At 44.9% G+C, this 21269-nt stretch overlaps 1 protein-coding gene across 1 annotated transcript in view; it reads right to left on the reverse strand.

Moving 5' to 3' along the window:
* Positions 1-8918: 8918 nt before the first annotated feature.
* ISM1 (isthmin 1) overlaps positions 8919-21269 on the reverse strand; it is a 37910-nt gene continuing 25559 nt past the window's right edge. Inside the window, exons 3-6 of the mRNA XM_065631877.1 lie at positions 17991-18258; positions 14848-14991; positions 12438-12527; positions 8919-10767 (exon numbers count right to left, since the gene is read on the reverse strand). Coding sequence (XP_065487949.1) covers positions 10250-10767; positions 12438-12527; positions 14848-14991; positions 17991-18258 — 1020 coding nt within the window. The 3' untranslated portion in view covers positions 8919-10249. The remainder of the gene's footprint in view (positions 10768-12437; positions 12528-14847; positions 14992-17990; positions 18259-21269) is intronic.

A 21269-nucleotide genomic window follows, 5' to 3' on the forward strand; every position in this document is an offset into this window, starting at 1 on the left:
TCTGCCCAACCACCCGCCCGCACCCATCGGAGGGGCTTTGCCAGACCCAAGTGATCTCCGTGAAGAAAACGCCTGTCCTCTGTGCTTTCATCATATGCATGCTTACACAACTGGCTTTGTGACTCATCCCTCTGGCTTCCGCGATTGCATTTAATAAACTGAAGGCTGAGGTTTCACCCCACAGAGAACAAAGCCCTCCTGGATGCAGGATGACATATCATCCAGCCGCCCTGCGAGTGGTGCGTTCCTGAGAGCCCCTGAGCGCAAATGTCTGCACCGGCCGTGTGCGCCCCGATTCGTAGCCTTCGAGGTGTGGAGGATTTGTACGTGTGCTGCTTCGAGGTGCGGAGAGTGCTTAATAAGGGCACAGGCTTCTGCCTCGAACAACCCGGTGGCTGCTCAGTTTCTGTCTAAACTGATGGTGGAAATGAGACACAATCACTAAAATCTTAGAAAATATTCAGCATTAAAACCACTATGATTCTGTGTTCCAGTAGTGCTTATGCCTTAAGAAGTAAGATAGAGATCGGTGGGAAAAGTGATGTACAGTTAGGTCGCAGTTTTGCCACAGCCCTTCCTCTATCACTTTGGCCAGGTTAATTCTCTTGACACCATGAGTTTCCCTAAAAATCATGAAGACAGTATTAATTTTCATGCTTTAAAGCTGTGGGCAAAATTAGCTCATGAATATTGGTAATAGCTGAGGCTCCTGAGAGGGACTTAAAGAGGTTTTGTGTTGTGTCATCGAAACATACTGAGTATGGAGAACATTGCAAACCATAGCGGGTATGGTTGTGGTCCTGCTGCCTAAGCAGGAGGATCTTCCACCTGGAGGTGTGTAGGGGCTGACCGTATTGCTCATAAGAGACACCAGCAGAAAATAAATTTTGTTTTTAACATAATGCTCATGTGAGAAAGGCTGTATTCATGGAAAGGCCCCAGCTCCTTCCCCGCTTTGTCTGGAAATTTTGTCCGTGGTAGAGGAATGCTCTCAGAAGGGGTTATATGAGCTTTGCTGTATGGCTGTAGTTAAGCCTGTAGTCCCCTGAAGCCCTTTAGTTATGTGCCAATAATCTAATGAAGTTTGCATTACCATTGCCTATGGTTATAGGCAAGTTCCTCTGCATGGAAATATTGAAAAGCCTCGCCCATATGTGTTTGTGTGGGATCACCAAGAAGGAGCACGGCCTTTATGTTTGCTCAGGCTTTGAGCTCTGTCTAACAGCACCAGTCGCAACTGGCTTTTGCGGTGGGGTTGTTTGTCCATGAGAACTGAACTGGGATGGGTCAAATGGTCCCAGTTAGCTACGGTCTGGTTAGCAATGGTGCCAACATAGCTGATGCCATTTCCTTCCTCGGGAGAACCTGAAATAGTGCAAAACCTGCCACGGTTCATTGGCCATTTCCTACTTTTTCCTCCCTGGATGAAACCATCTCACCTTCCTTTCTGAATTTCTTTCATCATTGGGTTGCAGTGCAGAGGGGTGTGCAGGTGAGGAGCTCCAGGTGGAGGGAACTGGTGGGTTGTCAGCGGACGTCTGCCCAAGGAGGGAAAGAGCCCGTGGTCCCAGCAGGGGACCGGGGAGGCTTGATATTGGGACACTGCTTTGATTTTGTCATAGGCTCTTCTGTGAACACCAACAACTCTGAAAACTTCCAGTTCTTTGCTTCCTAAACCATTTGCTTTGCAAAACTATCGCAGAGTTTGATTCACAAAAGTGCTCTGAGGCCTTGGGTGTAAAATACTATGACAAAAGAAGGCATTCCGGCTCTTTATTACATCGCACATTTTAAATTGTGGAAAATTGGCCTAAAATACAATAAAATTGGCATTAAAAGGATTGCTTTCCAATTGCTTGTCAGGATCCCTTCAGTCTCATAACTTTTTGTGTGAAGTAATGAGTGTAATGCTCGTTGATAGTTGTTTGTTCCCTTGTTGTCTCGAAGTCGCTGGAAGCAATTTACAAGTTTCTCTTGCTCAATGTCAAGGAAGAGAAGAGAATGGAAAATGTTTACTTGTTTCTTTTTGGTAAAGAGCTCATTCCCGAAACAACAGACTGGGCTAAAGATGATTTGAGCCTCACTGTTGACTTGGGAAGGTGAAGGATCTGGCTCTTTGTGTCCCCATTGCTCGCCGTAGGTGGCACCCAGCAGGAATGTGGGTGTCAGGCCCCTGTGCCCATTGCTGTGCCTGTGTGTTCCAAAGTCCATTTGTGCCATCCCCATTAAGGAGAAGGCCGTTATGAAAAGAGTCGTCGTATGACGGACAGGCTCATGTATTGTTTGATACAATATGTTGGTGTCCAATATAGTCTCATTCATCTGACCCACTCCCATGCTGGCCCTTTACTGCCAAAACCAGTGTTTTGCTCACCTTCTGCAAATCTGAAAACAGTATTCGAACACTTTTTGATCAGTCGGGATATTTTTTTTACACGTTATCTTCCTGTATGTATGTCTCTTCATTGAATGATGGCATTAGGCGTTGCAATGCAATGACAGAGTTTCTAAGGGTGTTTTAAACTGCACTCTCCCTTCATAACCTGCCCGGGGACGCTGACCCAAGATGTGATCATATCCCAGGGATTGTGTGTCTCCCACAGCACTGAAAGCATCACAGTTTGTTCTTTCTGACTTCCTGCAGACGGTCTAATTATATGAAAGAGCACTGCTCTCCATTTGGTCAGAAGATGTATTCTTAGCTAAGTTTACCTAATGCTTTCCTGATTTGTGTGGTTTTCGCTCTTCCCACCCCCCTTTGAGCTGGACAACAACGTGATCTTAGTCCAGCAATCAAACATGAAAGAGAGTCCATATGTATAAAGTACCCTCCTCATGCTGGAACTTGTCCAGAAGAGACAAATTGTCTTCATGCAGGAGGTCTGGTTTTGCTTCTTCCTGTTAAAAAAACCAAAAAAACAAACCAAAAACCTGGCATGAGAAGTACCTTGGGCTAAGTCAGGGCAATGCAGTGGCCATTGCCAGTGGCGCTGAGCTGGGCTGGCAGACCCGAGCGCTTAGTGATACAGTGATGCCTGTGCTGTGCGCGACTGCGCTCGTGCAAAGCTGACACAGGGCACATTGGCGGTAGGAGGGGGGCTGTCATTTGTCCCCTGCACCCCGGGGTGAGCAGCAAACCTGCTGGCACGGTGTCTTTCAGAGGAGGCATTCAAACGGTCTTTGCTGGTTGCAGTGGTATTCGCTGAAGTCCACACCTGGCTTTACCTGAAAAACTCAGCCAGTGGGTAGAAAAGGTGGGAGTGCTGATACAAAGAAGGGTCTGGCAGCTCTTGGCATTATTTTGGGGGGGTGCAATGATGTGGTAGATGCCATTTAGCTCTGTGTGTGTTGATAGCTGCTGCTGTTCCTTTGTTTTGTTGCCAGACAACGAACCTCTCTGGAGGGCTTTGGCTTGGAAGAGATTGGAGAGCAGCTATACGCTTACTGAAAGTGATGGGAGAAACAGGTGAATATTCTTGGAAGGAAAAATCTCACAGTTTCTATCAAATTTGCTGTTCCTTACTTAAGCTCTGGTTAAAGCAGCTTTCACAGCTCATGGTGTAATTACCAGTCTGGAGGTGTTTGATGGACCAGGCAGTCCTGTGGGGCTCCCTGGCCTTGCAGATCTTTTCTTCTACAGCCAGGTGATCTGGTCTGACCTCCTTTCTAGTGCAGACCAGGCTCCCTGACAGTGACTTAGACATCAGAGCTCCGCTCTCCCGTGTGTCCCTTTGGTGCGGCTGAGGCCCAGCTCCCTGTGTGGTTGCCTAATGCTGGTTTCATCCCAGGACTGAGCTTTGCACCTTTCTGCTCCCCACCAGCGCTGGTGCCAGTCAGGTATGGAGCACACTGCTGCTGTCCTTTTTTTCCCAGAGTGAATCCATGGGACAGTCCCACCGGCTGCAAAAACAACACTGTGTTTCTAACCAGGCCACCCAACCTAGCAATGACAGATGCGGTCTTGTTTGAGGTTGAGGCTGGGTCAGCTTCCTCTCCCACCTCCCGCCTGTGCATCTCTGGTGGCTTTGTGTCTCCTGTCTGTGTGCTAGGAAGACAAGGCTGGGACTCCCCTTCCTCCTGAGGCAAGAGGCTGGTTGCAAAGTGACCCAAGCCAGTGTCCTTTCTCCATTGCGCTGCTTGGTGGAGGGCAAACCCACTGTCCTGGGTGGTTTATACGGGCGTGAGAGAACGGTCTTGACCTTCTGAGCTAAAGCCGCATTAAATTACAGGCATACTGAGGGCTGTGCCACTGTGGGCAATGGCAAAACATAGTTATTTGTCAAGGTTAACCACCACCATCGACCTCTCATGGACAGCTAGAAGCTGCAGTGCAGCTACCGCTGTGCTGTAGCCTCTGTGAGCACAAGCCCGTGTGGGCTGTTACTCAGGAAAAAAGGCTCAGTAACTTTTCCTGCGCTTACACCTACTGGCTGTGCTGTTTAATTTGGCTTTTCTGGTATTGTGTACATAGTGGTGACTAAACACGAGGTGAAATAGTTGGGGAATGGGTCTGTCAGTGTATGGCCAGGTGAGGGAAGCCCGCAGCCTGCTGGGGCACTGCTGCAGCGTTTTGTTCCTTCTGACTTTCCCCACTCTGAGGCCATCCTCCTTCAGGATATCATTACCCACACGCCGATTTAAATATTGGTGACCCTTAATGCACGGTTGTTTCCTCCCCACGCTGGCTGCCGCTTGGCGTTGGAGACAAACGAATGTGTTCAGCACAGCGGTGCGGGAGGAGCCAGCCCGCAGGATGGTGCTTGGGGTGGGAGCTGCTTCCCAACCCTTCTCTGCTCCCCAACCCTTCTCTGCTCCCCAAACTTTCTGTCTCACATCCTGCATCTACCACCATGGAGTGCAGATGGTGTCCCTTGCTTCGGGCATGTTTTAGAGTCATACCAGAGCCCTCCTGAAATCCATGGAGTGAAGCACTGTTCCCTTCTAAACGAAGCGTTGTTTAGGCCCATAATAAAGAGCAAACTCTGACATTTAACACATGTAATGCTGCTTACCCAGTTTTAAAAAGGAAATATTATCTAAGCGCTCCTTTGAAAACTAGAGCCGCCCACACTTAGTTTTGGCCAGTTCGGCTTGTGTAATATTGCTATCACTTCCAGACTATAACATTCTGAAACCCTTATAAATTCTGCATTTTCCTCAATGAAAAGCTTCTCTGTGTGTTTAAAAATCACCCCCCCAGCTCCTTCTTCTGAAGGAAAAAAATTAATAACTCCCTAAGCTGATAAAAAATTAGCACAGTCATAAAAGGCGTATGTGGCCTTAGCAATGCAGCTGAAAAGGAAAAATGAATAAACCTGCCACTCAGAAAGGAAAAGGCAGAGCTGAGGAATGGCTGCTGCCAGTTCAGCCTCCCGGCCCTTCTCCCCCCATGCAAGTGCAAACCCAGCCTTTCCCCCTGCGCAGGCCAAACGAAAGTGCTCTTCTGTTTCTGCAGATGCTACGCTCTGCAACATACTGCTATAAAGTTCATGACGAGAGGATATCCTAAATTAATTTACATAGACATATAAATATATGCATGCGTCTGTATTTTGTATGAAATATGAAACCAGTGATTTCTTAGCCAACCCCTTAATTTGTCTGAAACAGTGCAGGCAGAATGGAAACTGCCCACACATTTTTCCATTAAAAGTTACAGAGGGAAAGGAGGCGGGGACTGGTGATAGAAAAACACACGCTCTCTCAGCTGTCACATAAATGCCGTGAAGCCAGGCAGCAACATGCCCTCACACCAGTTTGCTGCAAAAAGTGTCACCTTTACCGCTGGTGTCCTCCTACACGTGCCCTCCCTCTGAGCGCTCTGGGCTCCGTGTGCACGGAGGGGACGGCCGTGGCCGTGTTTGTGCAGGTGCGTGCAGTGAGCAGAAGGGTCCAAGCTTGTCCGTATCTGTTTTGCAGCCTCCCTCCTCTGGTTCAAGAGGGGGAGCCTGGCCACGCCATTGCCCCTTGCGTGGTGTCGGGTAATCATGCGGGTCAATGCATGGGGCCTGCAGTGTATCTTCAGCTGGGTAGGTTATAAACAGGCTCTCTGCCCCGCCAGCTTCTTGACCTTGCTAGGAATGGCACTCGCCAGGTTTGGGAAGGGTTTCGGTGCTGCCTGTGCAGCGTGCACGTAACTTTCTCCAAGGCTGGATGAATGTGTGACTCTGTGCTGCTGCGCGCAAGCCAAGGCAGAGCTGCCAGCAGGCACCCACTGCAGCGAGCCGTGCTGGCTGCTGGGCGGTTCTGGGGGCTCCTCGAGAAAGGGAGCAAGGGGAGGCCTGGGGGGAGCACAGGTGGCTCCTCAGCATCAGGCAGCTCCCTGGGCCATCGCCACAAGGTGCAGCTGTTCCTTTGCTGCCGTCCTGCTGCCGACCAGGGAGACCACCCCAGGAAAGAGACCGCGGCATTAGTGCTCTTTGCAGTCTGCAGGGACGTCTCTGCGCTAAATGGCTCACATCTGTACACCGCGATCCCCTGCACGTGTTTCAAGTGGGAAAGGTCAGTTTTCCTCCTCTCTTGCCTTTGACTCACCTGGCCCCACTCTACTGAAAGTGTCAGGTGCATCAGTTGTTCATTGCGACCAAGCCTGCAATCTCAATGAAAATGCTATAGATGGCAAAGGCAGTCCTATGAACTCACTAGCACTTTTTGAAAGCATGCATTGTGCTGACAGCACTAACCGTTTTGCACAGCAGGGGGGAAAAATGCAGCTGGTAACCAATGCAGGACTGTGGGGAATCGTGAATGTGCGTATGGTTTTGTTTTTCACTATATTGTCCTATAACCCATATGCATCACTGTGGGTTATGTTAGTGGAATTTTGCTGCTCAGCAGCTGTCCGGGCAATGTGAAGCCAGGCCCACTCATCCTTTTAACCATCAAAGGTAGGCATTCAGATCCATTGGCGGCTGCCTCGGGGCGCTGCTCTGGCACATCGTTCTCAGCAGCAGTGCCAGCTTAAGGTGTTCCCACCAACTCGACTCTAAAGCCGCGCAGTAATCTGTATCTGTTGATTGATCGGAGTTAAAAATAACACGCATGACTTGACTGGTGCCTTTTGCTGCACAAACAGCTGTGCTTTCCCAAGAGAAAGGTAGTGCAGAGGACTGAGGCCAGGCAGTGAAAATACCCTGCTCTGGATTTCTCGGTGAGAAACAAGTTAACAGAACTACTCAGATAAGGAGAGGTGGCTATACAGTCTCTATTTTAAGTTTCCTTTTGGGAAGCAGGATGGCTGCTGGTGGGGGACTCGCTGAGGATTTTGCAGTGTTGAGACCACAAGCCCTGTTTAATTCTGCTTGTTTTAATCCCCCTCATACTTTGATTGGGCCTTCCAGTTCTGTGGCAATGGATAAACATAACAACAGCTTCTAACTACCCACCTGTGCCTGGGAACATAAGACCACAAACCCTTCCTCAGGTCTCACTCTAATATGACGAGCTCTATGTTTAAGAGACTGAGCCAAATTTGGCCATGGTAAGATCTGACACCTTGCTGGAGATCACTACACAAAGTCATTCCAGGTACGATTTTAGTTGTTGGAAAGGACATAAAGATAATAGAAAAGAAAAAAAAGCAGCCCAGCCCTGAATGGATCATAATTTATTATAAAATAAGACTGAATTTGTTTTTAATAGACCGTTGCTTAAGGCTGCAGAAGTGCAAACACTCTCTTGATCTGTGCTCCAGGACTTCCCCCTGTGAAAAAACTGGTAGGTCCTTGTCAGTGGTTATTAGAGTCCCTCAGAGTTTCTAGCCTATGAGTGGTAATACTTGAAACTTTGTGCATCTTTTAATTTATTACAATAATTCTTCCTCTTCCCTGCCACTTTGTTACATTCAGTATTAATGGTGTAGTAGTATTTCTCAATAGCATCATAATTTACTAATCCCTAAACTGCACAAATGTGTTTTATATTTCAAGAATGGTGACCACCCTCTCATCGCCCTCCTGGAGAAATCTGAGACTGTTGCTCCCCCCGCACCCCGCTAAGTGAAGTAAAAAGCAGAGTCTTCTCCCCCATGTTGCAGAATATACCCGTCTTCCCTATGAAGTGACTGATCCTGGAGTTGCTTATGCCTTTCATCCATCTGCTGTCAATTTAAGTGGCTCCGCTAGCTAGTGGCTCCTTCTTATGACCTTACAAGAATTTACAAAACCTGGTTTCTATAAAAATTAAGGGGCGATCCCCATGTTTACCCTTTTGCTCAACTAACCATGTTTTGTTACTACCAGCTAGCGCTCAGGTCTGGATCTGGGAAGGTCTGATGATTTGGCCAAGATTTCCAGCTGCTGAAGTCACCTCAGCCGCTCAGTCGGTGTTGCAGATGTGCAGTAGCTTTGCTGTGTGTCTGCAAACCCGGAGCCCAGTGCGGTGCTGGAGCTCTGCAGCCTGTCAGACCAGGCCTGGCAGATCCGGGGGGGCCTTCGCAGCACGTGCACCGCACGTTCGGTCAGAGCGGGTGTCCGAGGCCCAGGCTGCTTTTTAACCCCCTGACTTGCACCACCTGGGCAGGCCAACACAAACCTCACACTTCCCAGACTCAGTGAACTTACTGTGCGTATGTCAACGTTGGGGGACTGTGCACATTTCTGACTGGGAAGTCGCAATCAAGCAGCACCTGAAAGGCCAACATGCTAGAGAGAAGACTTACAGTATATGTCTGTGTACATATATAGCAGGAGGAATTGTCTTCCGTGGCTGTCTTTAATTTTTCAGCTGACTGCAGTGCAAGATCAGCTCTACCACTGTGTGAGGTTCTACATGCAGAGCACATACATGTATCAGACCACATAACCCCAAAACAGGCGTTTGTGTAGTGACATTTAGCCTTAGGTTGCCAAATGAAGACACTGACTTGCAGCAAGACAGCCTTTTACAGGATGGAACTGTAAGTATTTATTTACCCACGGTGTAATTTTTATCTTTCATAAGAATGCAGGTATCAGCTGCTTAATTACAGAATTATGTATGTAAATTTGCACTTTATAAAGATTTGGAATTAAAACCTTTGTCTAAAACCAGTCTTATTCTTGGCAATCGAGTTCCATCTACAGAAGCCTTTCATGTTGGAGACATAGCCCACATGTCAGTTATTCTTACAATTCAATAAATACTTTACAAAAATAATGCTAACTTTCAGAAAAATTGAAGACATTTTCACTCATCAATAGTTCCTCCTAGACAGTTTCCTTAAAGAATAGCTTCTTCTGTAGGACACTGTGCACTTGGCATGTGATGAATGGGGGAAAAGAGCTGGTTGCATGCTTTATCTCAGGGAACTTTGAAATGTGTATTCCACTTTTCCTTTTCTTTAAAAAATTAACTTCTTTTCTTAAAAGAAAGAAACAAGCATATCTAAGCACTCTTCATATTAAAAATTGGGAAGTAACAGTGATTTTTTTTTTCCCCTTTTTTGGTTTTCCTCTCCTGGCCTTGCTCCTCCGAAGACTTACAGCGCACTTAGTTTACAGGTCGCTGCCCTGTGTCAGACGCAAGCTCTGACAGCTGTAGCTCCACGTCTGAGATGTCTCCCAGAGTGGGCTGGTTCTAACTCTTGCAGAACCGCTGCATCGGGACTTCTGCTCCACAGGAAAACCACAGCTACGGCTCCCTGCAAGCCTACCCCAGACGGACTGCAAAGACCTGCGCTAGAAAGTAACGGGAAGAATTCCAAGAAAAAAATTGCTGGTAACTGTCTACACTCACATCCGAGTATTACCCTTCAAAAAATAAAATTCTTCCTTTCTTAGGTATGACTAGTCATGAAATCAATTATAGAGAAAACCGATGCTGTAGGTGCATTAATCTTGTAAACCATTCCCATACGGATGAATATTCTTCAAGCCTGTTGTTTATAACAACTTTTAAATGTGTGCCCTCCTTAGCTGGGGCCTTGGGATGGAGATGGCAGCTGTGCCCCCGCTCCCCCTCGCTTTATGTTATAGTTGGGGAATAAAATGAAATGCACATTATTAAATGAATGTTATTGCAGTATAAAATCCTACCAGGACAAGTTTTATGTATGTCTGTATGTAAAAATAGGTGTGTGTGAGATAGAGAGATATGTGTTTATAAATTACACACACTAAGAAAAATACTTACGTATTATATTACAACTATATACATTCATTAGAAAGAAACTGATCAACCCCTGTCAAGGAGACAGTGCAGCAGCCGTTATCAGTTCTTTGGCATCCAGGAAACGAATGCTATTTTGTGTCTGAAGAGGAGGAAAATCTTCTCAGTATTCCCTTGCTTCTTGAAATTGCTTGTAGTAGTCTTCGTCTGAAGGGTTTTCCGTACACTTCTGCCCGTTGTTTGGAGGCCGTGCCTCATTGTATCGGCTCCAGTCACCTTTGCATATAATCCAAGGCAGAATGTCCACTTTGTAATGGAGTTCTGCTGAGAATTCGATGCTGATCAGGTTTGGCGTACCTGCCCCTTTCCCTCTGGTGATGAGCTGCATGTTATCGTCATAGCAGCAGTGCTGTGCTGCGAGCGTCGTGCTTTCTAAAGAGAGCATGGAGCGGATGCAGTATCGTGCAGTGGGCTTATAGATCTCCAGTTTTTCCTTTGGACCACTTGCATCTTTCCAGCGAAAGTTTTTCCTCTTAATTCGATCATAGATTTCAGCAGTGCTGTATGCAACTTCTCTGGGGTAGGAGCACGGGCAGCTGGGAAGATCGTTGACCACTTTGTGCATATATTTCTTCAAGAACTCGCTTTTGCAGCTCATCCATCTCTCACAGCTATCAGTATCTGTTTAAGGGCAGGAAATGGAAACTTAAGATACATTACGCAGCAGCATCCCAGTTCCTATGATCAATGATAACAAGTGAGCAAAGCGTAACTGTTCAGTGCTTTGCTTAAGAAAGAAAGGGCTGTCAAAGCCTGTCCCTGCCCACAATGTGTTAATGTGCTGTCTTGTAAGATAAAGAAATCACACATGCGACTGCCTTTAGGGCCTCAGGCAGTGCTAGTCTGAGTTACAGTGCGGCACTGCACCGGTAAGAATCTCTGACATTTCTCCTACCTGGCAAATTCTAGTTAAACTGCTGATATCCCTGTATGGCACAAGAGACACTGTCGTGCGCCAGAACTGAAATAGGGAAAGGACAATGATTTGAAGCCAGTCTCCAGTTCATACCATTACTCCACACACTCACTTTGTCAGAACAGCAGATTCAGCTGTTGAAGGATTGAGTTTCTCATGATGCTAGAAGTACTAAGATGGCAAACAAGGCCAGGATTACTTTTTCTGAAGTTCATTATTAAGCCCTAATTTAGCTTTTCTTTTAACTAACAAATACTTTTTTCTATTTGTTGTCCATCTTCCAAAGGGGTATTTCGAGCAGCTGTAGTTCAAACATAGAGCCTGACATCTTGGCTGGCTTCTCACAAATGCAGCAAAAAGAAGATTCAGATTCTAAAAGGGCACATGTGACATAATATCAGAGTGTCTGTACATTAGGAAGACTTAATGGCACTAGATCCATGATATATAGCTGGGATTAAAGAGATTTATAGACTAGTAGCATATTTAATACTGGCACTTCATTATTTTGCAAGAGTCTTGGGAGAATCCAGCCAAATGTCTCCTACCTAAAACATTATTTAAGGTGTCTGTATCATGCTATGGGCTTTCAAAAAAAACCTGCACGTCTTGCTCCACAGCTACTTAACAGGGCTCTGGAGTAAAGCAAAGACTGGGACCTCTTACAGCAAACATTCGTGCAAAATATTTACTTAGTGATCTGTGTCCTGTTTTTCTATCTCCTCAAACAGTCCTGTCCCTGCTGTCATTAACTATTGTTTTCTACCACTACGGGAGGGAGGTGCTGGATTACATTACTTATCCAATTAGTCCAGCATCCAGTGGCTGAGAGTGGCCACACTATGGTTTCATTGGAGGGATGAAATCAGAACATTATAGACGTTGGACTGAGGTTTACATAGGTCAGTATTGTCATGCCTCTAAAATTGCTTTAGCTAACCCTACTGCAGCGTACACAGTTATAAAAGCTATGCATGCTCATAAAAGTCATTGTCATTTTTTTTTTAATGTGACAACTGTACCTAAAATGCTTTTATATTTTTATCTGTTCAAGCTATTTCAGGAAAATGCTAAACAGTGTTTGATTTTTCTTCCTCTGTTAGTGTCCAGCCTTAAACCTCTTTACTGAACTAGGACAAAGAATTACCATTTCATAATAAAAGGCACAGAAATTTGCTAAGAGTTAAGAGGAGAAAGATTCAACAACAGAAGCAAGCTAAGGTTCAGGTCATTAACTTAAGTAAGATTATAAATGGCCCTTTTTACTGACACTTTTAAGGGTAAACTCAAAATCTTGGTCCCGCGGTGAGAATCAAACCAGGAAAAACTCAGGAAGTCTCTTATCTATTACTGAAAGACTGACTAGGCTGCTTACCAACTTCAAACAGTTTGGTAGCGTTGAAGTCTTCACTTCCCGCGAGTAAGCTCACTTCTGTGGCAGCTGTCCGGAAGGTGTCTTCGATCCCTAGGACAAACACGCGTCAGCGCTGGTGGTGTTTTCCTACTACAACACAATGCACCCAACTGCCTCCCTGCCACCCGCTCCTTCAAGGTGCTTTGCCTGGCAGGGAATAATCTGGAGTTGCTGCTGGAGAGAGCACTCATTTAAAAGTATAATGACCAGGGAATCTGTGGTGTTAGGAAGATAAAGCATTAGCTTAGCCCCAAGGTCAAAAGTTTTCAAATTTTAGTGCTTAGATTTTATTTCAGCAACAAACTGGTTAGTTATGAACCCAGTGCAGTGACAGCAGTGGGGGAACCTATTTTGTTCCTCCTCTTCCTGATGCAAGGCTTGCAAGCATCTCCCAGTAATTCAGGTAATAAAATACAATAAAACATCAGGATCTTAAGATATCAGGATCTTCCAACAACCTCAGTGTTTGCTATCAGTAGACAGAAACATGGATTACCAGAAAATACATTAATTTATCTTGACAAAGTGAACATCCTTTCTTTGCTGCTTTAGTTTGGCCAGCCTAGTGTTTCCCTAATGTTTCTGTGCTATGTAGCCTTAAAACAAATGACTCTTCGAAGAAGCATTTGAACAGGTTTTGTCTTTTTTTTTTTTTTCCTCTCTGTTAAATTAAAGACCTCCAAAGAGAGCAGAAAGCTCTTTAATATGTGATGACTATATGGTTAATAATGAAGTCTCTTCACCATCCATCTTCTTGCCAGTGAACTTTCTCCTGATCTCCTGAACCAGGGCATAATAGTGGCTTGCAAAGCTTCAAAACAGCCTCGGGCTGCTTTTCAATAAAATTATCATAGGGTTTTGCCTTAACTCCAGCAGTAGATGCAGAATAATAGATACCCAAGAACCCATTATAAGGCAGTAATTCACTGCTGGAATTGTAAACAGCAGAAGCTGAGCTTTGCCCTTGTAATTTTAAAAATGTCAGCACAGCCTCAAAGAGTGAATATATTTTGCTTGCTGATCGTTGGGGGTCTGGTACATGACATAATATATTCTTTCAAGTTTGCCACTGTTTGGTGCTAGCTGGTAATAAATACTGGAGAATATAACTGGGGGCTACGTCCTTTCTTCTGGAATTAACCCCGTATTATTGAGGTTTTAGGATGTATGAGAACATCCAGAAACATTTTTCTCCTGAGCAGCCTCACAGTCATTACCTTGCAATGGACGTACGCATCTATCTATGAGTGAGAAACTTCTCTCCAACTCTCTCACTGAGGCTCCTAAGTCTGCTCTCCAGCACTGCTGACATTTCACTTCCCATCAAAAAACCCTGACCTACAGTTTAAGAATTTTTGCCTTTCTGAGTCATTAAGTAAACTCGGTGAAATGCATACCACTGCGGCACGTGTTTTTACTTCTCTCCCATCTCGGGAAGTAATGAAATCGCACATATCCCATGCATTGTGGCAACTACTGCATTACAAACTTGCCTAAATCCAAACACACAGAAGCATTTAAAGAACATCATGGGAAAGTTTTCCATAGCAGCTTTAAATTTTTATGATGTAGGCTCGAGTGCTCAGCCTTGCATCTACCGAAGCCAAAACTGCCTGATGGTGCAGACACATCTGTCACTGGCATTTAAATGTCAATGCCTGGAGACGGGCAGGAGCTAAGGTAAGGCTCCTTGGCCATATTTTCTGAACACATTCCAGCGAAAACTATACATTCCTTCATCCCACTGTCCACAGCTGTTGCAGAAGCAAACTTGCTGTTTTACAATTCTCCAATTATCAAGCAACATGTAATGAAACAGAGATGACATCTTCACCTTAACATTTGACTTTCTAGGGCAGGAAATTTTGTAGCTAAATGCCCAATGAACCCAAAATCTCTGGAGTGAAACATAAAGCAGGGATTTAAAGGTGGTTTTTTTTTCCTATTAATACACTCTGTATACATTAGGCACAAAACTTGAAAGCCCTGTGACTGGGAGGGAGTTATTTGTTCACAACACAAGCATAACCATTCACTGCACAGCAAAACGAGAGCTCGCTGAGGTAACAGCACAGCTGCTTTAAAATTCTAAAATTAATACAAATTTGTTTCAGGAGAGTAGATTACACCCTTTGGAATACAAAACGTACTGTGCACAAAAATGACTGTCGTAACCTAAAAAAAGCCTGTATTTGTCTTGTGAGTCCCAGGGGATAGTAGACTGCATCTAGCAGCATATTATTACTAGCAAAGAACCTGCCATTTCATAAATAGCCTTGAAAACCTGCCATTTCATAAAAAGCCTTGAAAATGGCCTCGACCGGCTCTCCCCGCCCCCCTGTGCCGGCAGTTCACATGAACACGGTCACACCTGGGCAGTTGGGCCTGTCGCAGGTGCGGGACTCGGTGGCGGTGCAGGCGTACCCGCAGGACCTCGTCCGCTTCTGGCTGCCGCTCCCGCAGGTGACGCTGCAAAGGGACCACAGGCTCCAGTCTCCCTCGCCATCAATATAATCTGTGTAAGAACAAAGATGAGGAAGGAAATGAAGAAACAAAACTCCTACTACCCAAAACTACTGTGTAGTGTTTTTTATTAAGAAGGCAAAACACGAATGGAATCCAGATGTCTCTACCTGAAGCCTGGGCTAAATGCCAGGCGTGAGCCTGCTGTTTAAATGGTTTTCACACTTGATGCTCCTCAGGGAAATGCATGCAACATTATTTGAAAAAATATTTCCTTTCTCTTTTGACCTTTTGGCAGCTGTGAATCCTCAGCTGCATAGCTGGGTCATGAACTAACAGTACACTTCTATTCACATAATTTCCCTGTATATAGGAATGTTTTCTGACCACAGACTAATCAGGCACAGGATAAATAAGAAGTTTGATTTTTCTTCTTTTCAAAACACACAGTAATTGCACAACAATGCTCACAGGATTAATTTTTAGGACACAATGCTGAGGGTCATGCATGAAAATTGCAATTTTGTTGTTTTTTCAGAGAGATATTACAGTAATACTGCCATGAATATAGGGAACCGCATATGCGTCTTGCACCCAGAACAACATGCAATTTGTAGTGTTTCATGTGAATAGTGAAATAACACCGAATCTGACTGCTTGCTAGCAGGAACCTTCTGAAAATTAATCATGACTTTATTCTCTTCCAGGAAACAGCCAAGGGTGAGCGATACCAAGACTGCACCACCATGGCCTGGTACCACTGTAAGTCTCTAAACCCCTTAGAACCAGCCTCCTTTGTTTGCTGAGGTCACCGTTGCATGTCCCACCTTGTGAAGGACACCAAATGGAGTCCAGGAACCGATCCCAGTTTTCTTGCCTTCCCGCTGGCCTCCCCTGCTGAGCATTGTGTCTCACTAGGGAATGCCTGTGTTAAAGGATTTCTCTGCAACCTACAGGATTAGGTTTAGATCATTTAGATCGTTTAACTGATCCTGTGATCAAAACTTGCAGCCTTTGCTCATCTGTGTTAAACCAGTACTGGTAGCAAAGCAAAATTTGGCTTAGTGACCCTGGGCCAGCCCTGCTCTGTAGCTATAGGTCGAATGTGTATGTTCAGACAAGAAACAGGGACAGATCCCTGCCTGCACTGGCCTCTGTGCTACACGCAATTCCTGCTCCCCCTCCACTGCCATGCTGTCTGTGGGCTTCCTGAGCTGGTGAGTAGAACATGTAACTTGATTTGTACCATATGTAATGACTGACGACAACTCTGTGGGGTGCTATTAAACATTTATTGCCAGGAGTATGGGAAGGTTATATATCTCACTTGTAGCAGGCTGCCTAGATGCGAGTTCCTCGTGGCAGGGACCTTATGCGCTTTTCCTCCTTTTCTTGCGCTGCTGCCGACCGGGAAGCCACCACACTTGACTCAGGTGTCCATGGTGTGCTGTGGGTGGGAACATTGCTACCATCTGTGCACACAGACCCGCGATTCTGGGATTCACCAAGAGGTGAGCACTAGAGCAGTCTGAAGAGGCATCAGACATCTTTGGACAATGTGATCTGCCCTCTCGCCCTGGCCCTGCTCTCCTTCCCAGCTCTTTTCCAGCTCTGAATTACTTCCTCCACGTGGCTGGCGAGGCAGAGGGCGGGTGAGCAGGTGCAGGGCGAGGGAGATGGAGCCGTGAAATGTGTGAACAGGTCAGTGGGTGGAACTAGCACAAAAGCTCAATGGTGGGCAGGATCTGCTGCTACATCCTCCTGGCCAAGGCCACTGGCACACAATATTTTGGGTCAGTAAGAAAGCCAGGAGTCTTTTCCAATTAGTAACGTGCTTTGGTGTACCGCAGGGAGCTCTAGGATAATTTTTAGGCCTATCTACCTAGGGTTTATACTGCGCTATGAAACACACAGTATCTACTATTAAATATACCACATGAGGTTTTCAACTAGACCTCAACCTGTTCTTCCTATTTTTATATTTGTAATTATTTTTTTTTCCTACCACAATTATTTATGAAAGCAATTTTATTTTACCTAAATTAGTAACTACCTAATATATGAATTCTTGGTAATACAATGTGCCCACAAATAAATGCAGGTGCAAAAAGAAGGGAGAGGCAATCTTCTGACTACAAAATTGAATACATATGTATGTGTTTAAATGCACCGTTCCATGAAAGGTCTCTCTCTCAATTGTTAAGGCTCTAGGCCCTAAAGTTAACCAAAACAGGGGAAAAATAAGACTGAATCAGTGCATGACAGCACCTCTGCAGTATCTAGGAAATGCAACAGAAGTGCCAGGGTAAAAGCACTGTGGCTTTGAAACCCTGCGCTAACTAAAAATCTTCTGCATTTACATACAATTAAATCCGAGAGGCTCCGAGCTACCTGTGAACACATTAATGAGTCCACCTCCTGTGAGTCATTCCCATGTGGCCAGTTACAGCCCATTGGGGCAGTGAATAACTGTAGCTCCTCTCTGGTTCTAGTTTCTGCAACTCTTACATATAACAAGCTGAAAACAATTGCTTTTGCCATGACACATCTGGAAGAGAATTACACACGCAAATACACAATGTTCCTGCTGCATATGCCACTCCCCACACATGCACCAACATAATTCATCTTATTTGTGTATTCACCAAATACTACCACATTTTAGATCTTGCTTCTTTATCCAATAATTGTATTTTGGTTCCCAAACCACCACATGATTCTAAATTTGTACTTATCCTTACTCTAAAAATAAATATGAAACCTTGTTTCCTTTGCCTTTAAAAAAAGCACACTTAGGACTAAAAAAAGGTCCTCTTATGGGATAACTGGTATGATTTTCAAGATTACAGACTTACTAGAGGAATGCAGCTACCACAGTACAGCTTGTGCATCTGCACAGATTTGTATTTAAAAACTGATGAACAAAAGCCACATGTCGAAAATTTATGTTTTGCTTGGCCTCCTTTCAGCGATGCCTCACCATTCTCATTTCCCCCAACCTCGTTTTTACAATCCCAAGATGCCCGTAAGAAGCCTGGAACACTAACTTACCATACTCTGGCTGCTCCTTGGACTCAAATGTCCGGTGACTGGGTGTGTGACCATCCCACCCACTGAGAGGGTTTAGGAAGTTGCTGTCCTCAGTGTTGCTGTCGTACTTGTAGTCCTGGTCACCGCTGCTCATGCGGGTCAAGGTGGAGGACCTCTGCCACCAGCTTCTCAAGTCGGGTGATGGGACTGGCCAGCTCGGCTTGCTGCTTTCTTTCTGCAGATCCTTGTCTGCCTCGGTGTCGGGGCCATCCACCACTTCAATGGTAACCTGTGGGATTCAAAACAGACCAGCCTGTCGGTCACTATCTCCTCCTAGTCACTGGGAAACTTTCTATACAGTGAAGACAAATGACTGGTGATGCCTTGCAAAGGGGCTGTGTAATACTGTAGGGTTCACTTGTTGTAAACCACATGTGGATTACTGAGCCTGGAGATATGCAGCGGCTGAGTGATTCCTTCTGCTACCTCTGCTGAATCAGACCTTGGAACAAAGGCTAGGAAAAATCCTGCACAAAATAATAACTCAAACCTTTGCAGCAGAATTTTCTGCCTTATGGGGAAAAGATGTTTAAACCCCAACATATATGACCAGGAAAAAGAAAACCAGATCTGTTACTCTAATTACGCTGAGGCTGAACTGGAGGCAAGGATGAAGCACACCGGCTTGCGGAGCGCATTCCAAGGACTTGGATTGACTCAAGTCAGAGCTAAGTCAGCGCACGAGTGCGAAGGTGGAAGATGCAGAGCCCAAGGTCTCTGCCGGGCTTGCAGCTGCTGTGCCCTCTGGCGACAGCTCAGCCTATCCCCCTGCACGGCCTCCCCGCAGCACCAGCGTTTCCGTCACACAAAGGCGTGGGCTGTCAGCGTTATGGGAAAACACACACACAAAACATGAGAGCCAGCAGCTCTTCCAGCCATCGCCGAGCAGGTCACTTGCTGCTGAGCTGCCTGAAGTAGGTCCCCATTCTGTGCTGGAGCGTATAATGATATACAACCCATTAAGGTTTCTACAAAAGCCCAGAGCCAAGATTCAATGTTTGCTGCCCAGTTCCCTCACAGACGTCATGAATGTAGATAAAATTCTGCACAGGCACAACCCTCGATTACTCCTTTTCTGTGCTGAAAAATGGGCAATTATGAAACTCTTGGATAAATAGTGTGCATGCATATAGGTGGCTATTTAGGTAGGAAAGGGAAATAGCCATCAGAAACCTTGTCTTTGTGAGCCAAGGACAGTGCGGCCACCAAAAAATCATCAAATGCTCTGATGCTTTATGTGGTTCAGTGATTACATTGGACTGAACCATGGTTCAGAAGTGACTATCAGACACACCTGTAATGTTTAATAGGTACGGAAGTACTCTTCATGTTTCATAGATTTACAAAGCAGTCTTTCCAGACAGTGCTCCATGAAAATCAGATTGTGTAAAATCAGGAAAAACAGAATCATGTACTGTTATGCTAAAAGTCATTTACATGGCTCTATGGAGTTGCTTTTGGATACAAGGTTTAGTTTTACGCAACTGTTATTAGCAAAAAAATCAGAAGGCACAAAACCAAGAAAAAGAGAAAAAAGAGTGTCCGTGATTCTTCAGCTACCTGTGATCCGCAGAGGAGTGTGACACAGGACGCAAACAGAACCACTGCCATAGCTCCATAGCTGCAGACAGAGCTGCACAGACACGACAATGCCCACGTGTCCTTTTTTTGTAGAAAGGAGGTTTTGCATCTATTTCATGCTTTGCATTTGACCATAGACCAAGCATTGAAATGAAACAACTTTGAGGCTACTAAGAAGCTCCACTGGGAGCAAGAGCGAGGGAAAGTGCAGTTGTCAGCCTAATAGCATCTTTACACAAGAGATGTTTTACTCCCAGACTAAATACGGAATTGGAATGATTACCTCATTAAACCTTAGTTTCTACAGACCAAGAATTAAAATGGATTTCATAAGTTTGAAAACACCAGGGTTAGTTCAGGGAGTCAAAAATTGTTACATCTATCCAAGCAAAACAGAGTTTTCACAATAAGTGAAAGGAAATAGTGTGACTGAGCGGCTCACACTGTGTGCTGTGCGAGGCTTCAGCACTGCCCACCTCAGTACTTCAGTAGCAAGTATTTTTAAGATCACATTAACTCTGTAAGTAATGACTCAGCAAAGTGAAAACAAAACAAAACCAAACCGAAAACCAAAATCAAACAAAATCCTCTCATAAATAAAGGCAGGGGACACTTGATAATCATGCCATTTGCTTTGGTAATCTGTAGTTACCTGGTAGTGAGATGGGATGAACTTCCGCTGTCTCAGGCAGGTACGGTTTGAAGAACCATATGGATTTTTAAAATAGTCTATTTAAAAACTGAACATAACAAGCAAAATCCAGTGTGGCAGTCTGACACACACCTGTAGTCCCCTCTCCCCTGTTTTAAGCTTTGATTATCAAGCTCTTTTTTAACACATGGCATAAAAACCACAGAGTGAAAGAAATTCTATGAAGAATCCTGGGATTGTCTGAACTGCCACTCTCAGAAATTAAAAAAGATGAGTCTGGTTCTGTTTGTTTCCAGGGACTCAGCTTTGCTCTGCCCAACCCCATCTAATTCTAATGCACCTTCCAGAGGGAGGGAGGAAATCAGTGAGTAATCCCAGTAATCCCTCCATGGTGTGACCCAAAAGTGAGGGCAGAGGCATGAGAAGAGGCTGCTGCTTTGGGGAACAATTGCTCCTATATCTCTCTGTAAAATTTTGAAAAATCAGCATTCACCGAATTCTTCCTAGTACTGACAGATAGCCCTAACAACATTAGCCCACGGCTATACACACACAAATACATCTACACATACATGATACACAAACGTGTATCTTGTTTGATTGGTTTCTGTTGGGGCTTGTTTATAAAAATGAAAAAAAAAAAAGAAATCAGATCCAGAACTAGTCACTAAAAATGGACATTTAAAGCAGCTCTAGAAAAGCTTTCATGCCATATAACTACTCCAACAAAACATGTTCTCTCGAAAATTAAAAAATAGACCTAGTTTAGTATTTCTCTCTTGGACACTATTTTAAAGACTTCATTTTTCTCTGTTTTCTTCTTCCAGTGATTATCAAAACCGTAAAGATTATTTATCCTCAAGCTTCCCAAAATGTTTGTGGTAACATGGTTCTTGTATAAATCCACAATCATCTCCAGAAGTATTCAAATCTAAAATAAAGCCACTTCTTTTATGGTTGGGTGAGCTATAAATAAGGATGTTCCTCTAAAATTGTTAAAAACGATT

The sequence above is a fragment of the Caloenas nicobarica genome, chromosome 3 (genome assembly GCF_036013445.1).
Source record: "Caloenas nicobarica isolate bCalNic1 chromosome 3, bCalNic1.hap1, whole genome shotgun sequence".
Taxonomy (NCBI): Eukaryota; Metazoa; Chordata; class Aves; order Columbiformes; family Columbidae; genus Caloenas; species Caloenas nicobarica.